The sequence below is a fragment of the Schistocerca serialis genome, chromosome 4 (genome assembly GCF_023864345.2).
Source record: "Schistocerca serialis cubense isolate TAMUIC-IGC-003099 chromosome 4, iqSchSeri2.2, whole genome shotgun sequence".
Lineage (NCBI taxonomy): Eukaryota > Metazoa > Arthropoda > Insecta > Orthoptera > Acrididae > Schistocerca > Schistocerca serialis.
The window spans coordinates 449,663,681-449,677,109 of record NC_064641.1 but is presented as its reverse complement, the minus strand read 5'-3'; the positions used below and the strand labels follow the sequence as shown (position 1 = coordinate 449,677,109).

The following is a 13,429-nucleotide window of genomic DNA, read 5'->3' as shown; positions in this document are numbered from 1 at the left end:
GCTTGGTTCGGGGACCTCCACCCAATCTTCCATCCCACATCGTTTTTAAAATACTCTTCGTACAACAACTTTTCCCATATGCTTATGTTCTGTAATTTCAATAAAGCGAAGCGCTTCGTTTTTACAAAGACTGTTGTCAATTGACCGTACAGCAAGCTCCTGATTGGCCAACATAATACGAACCTAAAAACGCGGATAATCTTAACAAATAAATTTTTACCGAAAACTGCTGTTTCCTGTATTTACAAAACAAGCTACATTTCGCATTTGATACAACATCCTTACGTCACTATTCAATGGCAACTAGTGAAACAGAAAAGTTCAATTGATCCTTTGACCTGCATAGTCTAATAACATATCAATGAATTTCAGTGCATCGGAGTGCGTGATAACAGGTTCCTATACACCCCTGGATTTGTATTCCCTCTCTTACTCTACAGAAATATTCACTACCACCTGAAAAACATGACATTTCACTTTGCCAATTTCCTACTGGGAACGAAAACAAAAAATTAACTGCGTTTGTAACGAGATATCGAAAGAATTTCGTTTTCATGTGTGCGTGAAAACTCATTTGAAATTTTGGAACGGTCTTACCTGGAAATATGCATAATTTGCAGATTTATAAGTACAACATTCCGATTAAGAAACGTAATCCCTGACAGTGTCGGTACGCTGGGCGCAGGTGCTTCACGTGTCTGCAATGCGATTTTGTAAACGTCTCTATGGCAACGCCTCTTCATTGCTCTATAGGACAACTGTTTTCGCCTAAAACCGTTTGCGCTTCGCAGTTGAAAGCTGTCAAAACCACTGTCAGATGTCAGGGATTTCCAAAAGTTAACTTAGCTTTAGGTGTGTCTTAGTAGAAAAGAATAAATGAATTAAACTTAATGTATGATGTGACATTTTTTCACGTATTCCCGTGTTTATGACGTAATATCTTCTGAACTATGTGTGGTACCATGATAAACTTTTGTAGAGTTGCAGAGGTCAGTAAAAGCTACGTGGCCTACCATAATAACGTGTAACTTACTTTTTGAAGTCATCGCCGGCCGAAGTGGCCGTGCGGTTAAAGGCGCTGCAGTCTGGAACCGCAAGACCGCTACGGTCGCAGGTTCGAATCCTGCCTCGGGCATGGATATTTGTGATGTCCTTAGGTTAGTTAGGTTTAACTAGTTCTAAGTTCTAGGGGACTAATGACCGCAGCAGTTGAGTCCCATAGTCCTCAGAGCCATTTGAACCATTTTTTTGAAGTCATCTACGACTTTCGAATTAACTTGTGGCCCTGACTTTCAATGGTCACAGAGTGATTTTCTAGTCGTGGCCATTGAAAGACGGCGCTACAAGTTACTGAAAAGCTGTGCATAGAAAAGCACATATATTCTCCCGACGATGAACGGTTGAGGGTCGCTCAATAATAATGCCCAAATTTATTTTATTTTGCAGCCGTTGATATACGAGGGGTGTTCAGAAGGTGAGTTGCGATGTATCGCGCAATGGAAACCACAGTGAAAATCCGATGAAGCTTTGCACAGACGTGTTGAGCGGTGTCTCTAGTATGCCCGTCGACTGCACTTTGCAGTCCTGAGCGCACAGTGAACACGTTAAGATGCCTAGAAAATAGTGTCTCCCGCCACGGTGGGTACCTGCCGAGATATTTTGCCCGATTTCAAGCAACCACACATAACGTAACTGTCATGTTGTTTCTTCTTCATGACAATTCTGGATCGCACACTGCGGCGGACAATGAAGACGCTCCTGCGGCGTTCTCCATGGGAAATGTTTGATCATTCACCGTACAAGCCGGACGTGGCTCCCTCTGATTTTCATCCCTGATGACATAAACGAGCTGCAGACCAGTGTGGAGAATTGTCGAAAAGCACAGGCGGCTGCCTTCTATGACGAGGGTATTGGTAAGTTGCTACAGCACTATGACGAATGGCTAAGTCGGAGCGGCGACTCTCCATGCTGGCTGGAAAGTATAGCTAACTATAGATAACTGTTGCAAATAAAACATTTTTGATTTTCAGTGTGGTTTCCATTTCGCGACCAGTCGGAACTTGCTTTCTTGACAACCTTCGTATCTGGGAAAATGTCCTTTTTAGGTGTTTCAGAATTGACGTTTCTTCTGCACCTGTGCGAAGTTTCGAACAAACCCCACAGATCGCAGAACCCTAGTTAACCATCAAAATGACATCTACGCAAGATACTGGTTACAAGCAAACAGCTCTAATCGAATTCTTGGAAGGATCACGAAGAAAATGTTGTGTGGAAGGCGAACCAGGGACTACATTTTAATGGCAGAACACATTAGGAAATGCAACAGATCTACTGAAGAGACTGCCCACACCACGCTACCTCTTGGTCTCTGAGGAATCCTTATCAGATAATACTGACGGAGGACATCGAAAAAAACAAGGGTAGTTAGTTCTGTAACACCGTGAAACAGGGAAGACAGCATCACTGATATGATACGCGCGCTGGGGTAGCAATCATTAAAATCAAGGCGTTTTTTCGTTGCAGTGAGATCTTTTCACGAAATTTCAATCATCAACTTTCTCAGACGAATTTGAAAATATTTTGTTGGCGCCAGCCTACAAAGGAAGACATGACTATCACAACAAAATAAGAGAAGTCAGAGCTTGCACGGAAAGATTTTTTTCGCGGACTGTTTGCGTGTGGAACGATAGAGAGATACCAGAATGAGATTTTCACTTTGCAGCGGAGTATGCGCTGATAGAGAGATAGTCTGAATGTGATTCAGTGAACCTTCTGCCAAGTACTTAAGTGTGAATTGCAGAGTAGCCACGTAGACATAGTTGTAGATGTAGGTGCACCTAGCGACATATGGGGATACTGACTGCGAAATTTATTCCGAATACAGTAGGGAGCACAGAAGTAATACATTTAAACGTCATATATGATGCGGCAGTTTCTCACGTATCTCATTGTTAATTACATCATGTCTCCTAAACTATGATAGGTGACTGGTTCTTACCTCCAAAACGATTGTTGCCTGACAGTAAGAGATCTGCATACCAAGTGTGGTTGAAATCGGTCCAGTGGTTTCGGAGCGAATGTGGAACACACACACACACACACACACACGCACACACACACACACACACACATATATATATATATATATATATATATATATATATATATATTTGAAATATGTGTGGATATCCGCGTCACTTAACTGCTCAAAACCCTCTTCATAGGCATCGCTATTTAACCACTTGCGGATGTTTTCGTCATGCACGTCGATAGAACCAAAAATTCGTAACAAAAATGTTCGTTATAACAAAATACTTCAGGCTTTGTTTCTTTATCTTTGCTGAAATCGGTGAACTGTGCTCGGAGAATCCGCAAACCGGGCAATCCACATGCGAGTAATCGAGGGCTTGATGTATTTTTTTTTTTTAAGAAAAAAGTCATTTAAAATCTTCAGCTTATTAAAGCATGTTTTAATAACTGTAAAAACTTTTAGAGGCTTTCAATTTTATTTTTTTAGAAACTGTGTTTGAGTGTATTATTAATGCTTTCGACATAAGAGCGGCAATGTACCCGTACCAGCTTAAACTCGTTGCAAGAATATAAATGAAGAATCATGCATATACACACCATCAAGCCTTCAACAGTAGCTATTCAGTGATAACCCCGTATTTCACGCATTTCAGAAACGTAATGATGTGGACATACACTTACCATTACGTTCGTGAAACATACTAGATACAACGGATTTACAAATTTATGTAGCTCTGAGTCATCTGAGTCATAGGGAATGTGCTCAGGATCCTGGTCAGACATACGAGTATCACTGAGATCATCTGAGTTTTCTTGCAAGTCGTCAAAAGTGTCTGTAATCTCTGAATACGTGCAGAAGGCCCTCTTAGAACCAGCCATTTTACGTGTCGCTTGCCATTATGTTCCCATGGGAGACAGCCACTGGCCTTTACCATGAAGTATCGCCCTGACGTGTGTTGAGTGAAATTACAACTTTTCCCTTTTGAGTGTATCCCAGTTCCATTAGGACTGTGTCTGTGAAAAATAAAAGTCAAGAATAATGTTCACAAAATAGTGTGCCGCTGTGTGAGTACACAGCTGAAATCATTTTAAAAATGTTTTGTGACAGTCACAATAGTCCTTTTTTGGATTTGCTTGTGGTACTGGTGTACAGTTCTATTGAATGTCCTTAACTGCGTAGTAACGGTGTCCTTTTACTGCCAAATTCAATTTGGATAACAATCAGAAGTCGCCTGGGGCGGTGAACCAGGACTGTGATCCGTTTGCTGGCCGAACATTCGCGCACGACCTTCGCTTTGTGGGCTGAGGCGTTGTTCTGCGGAGCGAACGACCACAACCTTGCCTTTCGGTATTCGGCTCGAATTCGACGAATTCACTGGCTGATGTGCCTAACTTCACACAAAAAATGATGAATATATCTGACCATGTCATAATAGGTAAAAGGGATCGTAATCAGATAATCAACTATTCTAAAATTATAAAAAAATTAAAGACTCGCTATAAAACTTTTTAAAACTTTCGGAATTTTTCTGTATATTGTCTAAAACGCATTTAGCATCAAATACTTTTTTATGAAGTGATGACCAATTTCGGTGGCTTAACTAATTAATGCTAATTTGAAATAAGAATATTGTGGACAATGCAGTGGCATTTGTATACGGTGAGTGTATTTGGTCTGAAGATGGTAGTTAAGCTACCGAAACTGGTCATCACTTCGCAAAAAAAAAAAAAAAAAAAAAAAATTAACTTCAGGTGCGATTGAAACAATATATATATAAATTTTAAAAGTTTTAAAAATTGTATAGAAAGTTTATAAAATTTTACAATAACTGAATAAAACTTGATATTGCTTCATTGCTCCATCGCCATTTTACGTGTGTCATCAGACACATACTGTTACATTTTGCAGCCGGGACGCCTGCTTTGACCGTCTATGAAGTGCCACAATAAAGTAAGAGACTGATTTTCTTTGCAAGATGTGGCAACCGTGCAGGCTTGCATAGGCACAATATCTTTGACCTTGGTGTATAAGCTGCTTTTAGTCCAAGCAGCACATCGATGCAACTGCTCAGTCGTGAGTTGTGCTGTATTAAGTTAACACGTGTTTGTGTCTCTCGTAATGGAAATGGAACAGCATAATATTGCGCAACGGTATGCCATTTCTTTTTGCGTTAAATTGGACGAAAAAGCGACGACAACTTACCATAAGCTTCAGAAGGCTTTTGGAGAGGAGGTTATGTCAAGAGCTCAAGTTTTTCGTTGGCATAAGATGTTTAGTGAAGGCAGAACGAATGTTGAAGATGAAGACCGCAGTGGACGACCATCAACCTCACGGACCAATGTCAACTTGGCCAGGGTGCGTGAACTCGTACGATCTGATCGAAGATTATCTGTGAAGAACTGAACATCAATCGAGAAATGGTTCGTCTAATAATAACTGAAGATCTTGGTATGAGAAAGATTTGTGCAAAAATGGTCCCCAGAAATCTCACACCACAACAGCGAGAAACACGGAAAAATGTGGCAGCCGATCTGTTAGAGCAAACGGAAATCAATCCAGAATTGTTGAGCCGTGTTATCACTTTTTTTCAGTACGGTCCAGAGACAAAACGCCAAAGTTCGCAATGGTGCTCAAAAGTGAACAAAAAAAGCTCGCATGTCAAAGTCAAAAGTGAAATGAATGCTTGTGTACTTCTTTGATTCCAAGGGAATTGTTCATAAAGAGTGAGTGCATCCTGGACGAACAGTTAACCAATATTACCACAAAGAAATTTTAGAAAGACTTCGTAAAAGAGTTCTTCGTGTCCGTGCAACATTGCTGATAATTGGATTCTGCATCACGATAATGCGCCATCCCATACTGCTCTGTCAGTACAGCAATTTTTAACCTCAAAACAAATTTCAGTACTACCACAGCCACATTATTCATCAGATATCGCTCTGTGCGACTTTATTCTATTTGCAAGAGTCAAAACGGCGGTCAAGGGACACCATTTTCAAACAACACAAGATGTCCAAAAAACTGTGACGAGGGTCTTGGAGGATATTACAGAAGATGAGCTCCAGAAATGTTACAATCAATTCCAGAAACGCTGAAAAAGTGTGTGCAATCAGAAGGGAACTATTTTGAAGGAGACAACACTGAACTTGACTAAAAAGGTAAGTAAAAATTTTTTTTCTCCTGTCTCGTTACTTTATTGTCGCACCTCGTGCACAGCTGTTATTGGAATTTCAAGCACCTTAACGACGCAATTCACCACAAGATAGCACTGTAGTTTGGAATTTCGTACAAGGTGTCCCTAGTGAACTGGGAACTGTGTATTCTGCTGTTTGTTGGCAGCACCGATTCCTCTGTAACATAAAATAGACGGTAGAGGCGCCTACCTCTGTTTCCCTCCAGCCGCTCATATCTCGAAGCTATTTTATACGATTGGTAGAAGTGTAAGGTGTCAGGCAAATCCAACACCTTCCATGAAAACCCTGACATGATAGCAAATCCGGCAGTACGTCACATAGCTCCGAATAAATCCTGACATTAAATTAACCATAGTAATACGATCAACGAATGAGCAAACGGAATACCACAGACTAACACAAGAACACCTAAAGGCATGTCATACCTTTCCACCGTGAAACAGACCCAGTTCCGAGGGGAGAAACGAGAACAGAAGCCGAGAGCAGAACCGTATTAAGCTAGAAGGCCCTACGATAAGGGACGTACACCCACATCTCCGGCTGACCGCCAGGACCACCCCCCCAGCCCATGTTAAAACATATAGCCCTGCAGAAGAACAGTATAGATCTTACGATAACACTAAACGGGCTACACCAGCTGCAAGTTTTAGCGTGAGACCTTTTCGTGTCTCTGTTACGTTGCAAACATTAAAAACATTGCCCCACCACGAAAAGTATAACGTTTCTCGTTGGATAGACAGAATTTTTGTAGGCGGAGCTGAAGGTTAATATTGAGACCCTGATTGGTCAGGTGAAAACACCACCAGATAGGTTTTCTTGAAGCAACTTCGGGAAATTGTAGTAAAGAGAAGTTAGAAAGTTGCTTCCGAGACGGCGAGGTGTGTGGAGCTGCGCTGCCTGCCACCCCCTGACGCTGCCTAAACACCGACAAGGTAATGAACACACGCGATGCCGCCCGCATAAGAGGGCATAAGGCTACACTCAGAACTGCAGAAGTTTCATCTGTTACATCCCCTTTTTGCGTAATACTAGTGTCGATCGTCAATTAAAGCTCATGGTATTCACATTTGCTAATTGAAGTTAAAATCTGAAACGCGATGATTTTTCTGTAATATAATTATTGAGAAACCACATCAGCCACTGTAATTTACGACAAGTTAAATAAATTAAAGATAATTGAGGGTCACTGTAGACCATTTTTGATAGTTTTCTCTTTTATGAAACTTAACTTAAACCTAGATTATAGATGTGATATGGGATAGGTCATCCTTCAATCCATTGTAGAACTTGAAAACCCATTCATGGAATATTCATTCACATTTTTGTTGAACGCAGTTGGTTTTTATCATCCTGTATTAAAACATTTCCTTTTGCCAATAGTGCAATTTATAAACAATGTTTTGTGAGTAGAATAAAATTTCCAGTGGTAAACTTAACTGCTTTTTCGGCGTTATTTTACCAGCTAACTAAAAATAGGAAAGCCTTGAACCCCTTCCACTAAATTTAGTTAGTATGAAGATTCTTTTACAGGGAGTGCAGTGGAGCTGACGCTGAAATCATTAAATATTTGATTAAATCATCGCTAGTCTCACTGAACTCTTCTGAACTCTACATGTCATGTCTGGCGTCTCCTTACCAGCTACAGGTCCCAGTTTCAAACCAGTCAATTCCCTAAAAAAAAAAAAAAAACGCTCAGAGCGTCGTTGCGTGAAAGTGGTAGGGAGACACGACTTAGAACAAAGAGACACCACGCAGAATGTTAGAGAAGTATCGCGTGGAGCAAAATTTCGGAAGGTAGCGAGAGGAAGTAGACAGCGCCTTCTCCGTCGCTTACCGCTGACGCTGTTGGCCGCTGCCCGCAGGAGGAGCAGGTGGAGGACGAGGAGGTGTACCCGTGCACGGACGTGTGCCGCGCGGGCCAGTACACGTGCGTGAAGACGTGCGCCTGCATCCCGCCGTCGTGGCGCTGCGACGGACACACCGACTGCGCCGAGAGCGAGGACGAGGACGACTGCGCGCCCGCACCCGCGCCCGGCGCCGCGCCGCCGCCCGACGAGGTCAGTCGCACCACCGTGCCTGCCTCTTTCTTTTGTTTCTGTCACTGCTTCTTCACTGCGTAGATTCAACAGCAGGCGCGAAAAACTATATACCTGTCTTGTTTTGTTGTTGTTGTGGTCTTCAGTCCTGAGACTGGTTTGATGCAGCTCCCCATGCTACTCTACCCTGTGCAAGCTTCTTCATCTCGCAGTACTTACTGCAACCTACATCCTTCTGAATCTACTTAGTGTATTCATCTCTTGGTCTCCCTCTACGATTTTTACCCTCCACGCTGCCCTCCAATACTAAATCTGTGATCCCTTGATGCCTCAGAACGTGTCCTACCAACCGGTCCCTTCTTCTTGTCAAGCTGTGCCACAAACTCCTCTTCTCCCCTATTCTATTCAATACCTCCTCATTAGTTACGTGATCTACCCATCTAATCTTCAGCATTCTTCTGTAGCACCACATTTCGAAAGCTTCTATTCTCTTCTTGTCCAAACTATTTATCGTCCACGTTTCACTTCCATACATGGCTACACTCCATACAAATACTTTCAGAAACGACTTCCTGACACTTAAATCTATACTCGATGTTAACAAATTCCTCTTCTTCAGAAACGCTTTCCTTGCCATTGCCAGTCTACATTTTATATCCTCTCTACTTCGACCATCATCAGTTATTTTGCTCCCCAAATAGCAAAACTCCTTTACTACTTTAAGCGTCTCATCTCCTAATCTAATTTCCTCAGCATCAACCGACTTAATTCGACTACATTCAATTATCCTCGTTCTGCTTTTGTTGCCGGCCGCTGGTGGCCGAGCGGTTCTAGGCGCTTCAGTCTGGAACCGCGTGACCGCTACGGTCGCAGGTTCGAATCCCGCCTCGGGCATGGATGCGTGTGATTTCCTTAGGTTAGTTAGGTTTAAGTAGTTCTAAGTTCTAGGGGACTGATGACCTGAGATGTTAAGTCCCATAGTGCTCAGAGCCGTTTGAACCATTTTTTTGCTTTTGTTGATGTTCATCTTACATCTTCCTTTCAAGACACTCACCATTCCCTGTCTTACACACTTTTTAATCTTTGTCTCCAACTCTTATTGTTCCCCCTTGGTTCTTGTACAAATTGTACATCACCCATCTTTCCATATGGCTTAATCCTACTTTTCTCAGAATGTCAAACATCTAGTCCAACGCTTTTTCCAGGTTGACAAATCCTATGAACGTATCTCGATTTTTCTTCGGCCTTGCTTCTAACCTGTCTGAAACCAACCGCCAAAGAATGGCCAACAGTTTTCGGGTTGATGCAACACTCCACTTGTAGATGGACTGTGTCAGAGCGGAGACATTCCGCGTGGCGGCTTGCATGACGGATGAGCTGCTTCCGACATGGGGTCAGTGCGGCACTGAGGTCGCGGAAGAAGCAGCAGAACACGTTGCAAAACGCACGAAGATCTCCGTGCATATCAAAACCCTGCCGCAATTCCTTCTCCCTGTCCTCCCACGTTTATCGAATTTCTATGCCTTCTTACCGTTATAATCCATTATAACAACTGAATTGAAAATCATTGAGAATATAAGCCCTTTTTACCAGGATTCTTGTCTGTATAGCTTTTACATGACCAGCCCAAAAAATAGATTGCATATTGTGTGATCTTAAACTTTTCCGCCGAATCTACTGTTTGTACTATTTGCGGGTGTCCAGCTGGGTGAAGTCGTCTTCGTAACACGATATTCAGAGAGCGTACCTTGCCTGTAGAATGAGAGACTTCACTACTCTCTGCCGCCTTTCTATTCTGATCTCGCCCTACCCCATCCGGAAGTGTTAAGACGGAGCTCATCGTTTTGGGACGGTGCTGTGAAGGACGCTATTAAAATTCGAGTAGCTGACGGGCTGATCGACAAGACAGCGGCTATACCCTAAGCAAACCTTAGGACCCAGCACTCAGGCAAGTAAAATAGCAGCGTCGGCCGGGAGCCACTTCCGCCCCCCCCAAGAGGGCTACAGAAGCTGTGATGGACCGAGGTACTCGCCCAGGCCTCAGCGACGCCGTCCCCCCCCCCCCCCCCCACTCCACCCGACGCGTCCTGCGACCAGGTATTGGGGGAAGGGGTGGAGAATGATCACGCTGTAAAGGATGCGGGATGTAGCGAAAACGCTCACCCTAGTGGTATCACCGTAAAATGACGGCAACGTACGCTGTCTAAACATCATGTTACGATGACGACTGCACCCGGCTGGACACCGAGAACAGCACAAACAATAGATTGCATATTGACACCGCTCTTCAATTTTTCAGCTTTGGTATCGACCTGCTGTCTTAATGTTGCTATCCTGTCCTGTACGTTGTTTCGAACCGATGCTCTTTTATCCAGACCATACCTGTTTCTGTTAATGCCAGCAGTTACTCTTTCAAAGGACTCTCACAGTCACATTAAACTGAAGACTGTATTTCATGCAATTATTGAAGCTGAACATACGCTCATAGTTGCCACCATTAGTAGAATAATTAACTGATTTATCGTGGAAGCCTACAGATGGATTCTACCATACGCTTAAGTTGAAAACGCTACTAGAGCTTCACATTGTCCCTTGCAGCATGTGCTTTAAGTCAGCTGACAATTGCTGCACGGTCTAATATGGTTTATGATTTTATCGAGACAAAGTATAAAAAACTTTAGGGAAACGAGAAAGTACCTCATCCCCTGCTGCTGATTTGGTGGTAGTATCGATGAAAATTTGTCCTTTCAGTATTGTCCACTCACCTAATCCAAATGTCATCTTCATCTTCCTGATGAATAAGTAACATTGAATACAGTACTCATAACGAAGCTGCTTTGCCAGAGGTAAAACTTAACGACATGAAGTGCTAATTGTTACTGGTAATAAGTTCAATAGTCGTTATCGTTCCTATCGCCTGCGACCGGCAGCGACCGAGGTACACTGCATATATCAAGTAAGTCATCGACTTCACAGGCCTTTATGTACTTGCCTTGAACCTATTGTCTCAGAATTAAATTACAAATAGTTCCCAATTCCGTGTTGTGACCAAGATTTTCGGGTGGTTCTTCTCCGTTGCGGAGGCAAATACCGAATCTGTAAATCCCCTCCCAAAATATTGCGAACTGAGACTCTCTATCACCCTACCAGCTGGCCTCTTAACTGACCGAAGAGATGCTGAGTCTGCAGTGGATCATAAGTGGGAAGGTCCACTCTGTCTTCATGGATAGACAATTACAGATTTAAAAAAATACTCTGTCTCAAATGCCGTATCCATCTTACTTCTCTCACATGCAACTCTTCCATCTCATTAAATACCCTCTTCTCCAATTCGAAGATCATAAATCCTACAAATCTCGCAAACTTTAGAATCCCACTGTCTTTCCAATTCATCCCGACCCTAAGTCGCTATACATGATGTCCAATACATAATGTCTCTTTTACATGGTTATTCAGAATGATCTAGATACATTCAACTGACTGTAACACATGTTTATACTGATATCAGGTGCTATAGGTTATGTATATGGAAAAAGTAACTCAAGATTTTTTTTGCCATGTTCACAAAGGTTCAATGTGTGAACCATTAGTCACAAGGCAAAAGTCGAGTCTTTATTCGCTCTAAAGTGTCCATATCGATGTCAGTTATAGCTGCCCTGATACCTCCTCGTAAGTCAGCAATGTTATGGGAAAGGGAGGTGTGAAACACTGTCTTTGATATAACCTCATAGGTAAAAATCACATGGTGTCAGGTCTGCAGACGTTGAGAACCATGTCTGCAACTGCAGACTGCTAGCTGACATACGAGCGAGCCATCTTTGTAGTAGCTCAGTATAGAAGAACTCACAAACATCATTGTGGAAATGTAGTCGAGCCGCCATGAACTACACAAAACTCCCTCTCAGTTGGTCTGGCAGCCATGTTGTTGGAGATCACAATAGCAAAAAAAAGCTTCTTAAGTTGCTGTTTCCATATATATAATCATATAATACGTTATCTCAATAAAGACGTATTGTACGATCACTTCAATCACTTGAGTGTGTCTAGATAATTTTGAATAACCCTGTTTTTTGTTCCTAGTCCCCTCATGATCAGCCAAAACAAAAAAAGATTGCAACATTCACTTTATTCCTCAGATTTCGTTCCATCTTATATTGTAGCTTGACAACGATTCGGTCCAGTTAGGAACAACGACAACACTAGACCCACCATATTAGAATTTCAGGGATGGAATCTGCTCAGCTGGAAAACGTCCAACCAAGTGCACTGGCCGAAAGGAAGTTACAGCAACAAAGCGTTTTTGACTGCCAGCTCGTGATATTTACACCTTTTACTCGTAAGCTGCTAATTTAGCAGCGGAGGGAGCAGCAGGATGTTAAGACACGGTTGGCCATAAGTCAGTTGTCACAAACAGTTTGAGTTCATGTTGTTTGATGTTATCTGAGAAACAATAAATGGATAGTTAACTGCAAAACAGTGTTTATTTGTTTTGCAAACGTGGTGGAAACATGACCATAATTACAGTGCTCATTGTGATTTGTTTGTAGACTGCTTTCCAAATATCCAACCCCTCCATCTCGACGAGGCACTCAGTAGTTAAATTTAAGATTTGAAGAGAGTGGTCGGTAGCGGATCTTCCTCGTTCAGGTGGGAAAAAGTCTGTTACTACAGTAGAGAATCATAATTTCATGTACCATACTTTTCACAATCATCGACTAAGCATCAAAGTAAATCGTCCAGGTGTGACGTTCGCCTGCTTTGTTTCCTCATTGGTTGTCCTCGGTGTCGACGTACTGCATTGCTATTCTGGCTGAAAAATGGGGGTGGAAGTTCAACACTGTACTTTAAATGATGTAGCCGACAGGTGCACATTTGCGTTTCACAGTTCTTTACTTTCACTGTTCACAACCCCCCTCCCCCCCCCCCCCCCCTCCAATATACACATTCAATATGGCATGTTAACTACTGTTTAACTTTCGATAAACCTCATTAATAAGTTGCAGACACACATCCACATACTGCTATAATAGTTTACTGTTGAACATCTACGAGCAGTGAAAACCTAACCACACGTTTCACAGTATTTCAAATAAACTGAACAGACACTCTCATTCCTTTAACACATATTTCACAGTTAAGTTGATGCACTGTTGTTCATCTAACCAGTA

At 42.4% G+C, this 13,429-nt stretch overlaps 1 protein-coding gene across 1 annotated transcript in view; it reads left to right on the top strand.

Moving 5' to 3' along the window:
• Positions 1 to 13,429, top strand: part of LOC126475086 (low-density lipoprotein receptor-related protein 4) — a 633,185-nt gene that overhangs the window by 7,541 nt on the left and 612,215 nt on the right. Inside the window, exon 2 of the mRNA XM_050102652.1 lies at positions 8,088 to 8,282. Coding sequence (XP_049958609.1) covers positions 8,088 to 8,282 — 195 coding nt within the window. The remainder of the gene's footprint in view (positions 1 to 8,087; positions 8,283 to 13,429) is intronic.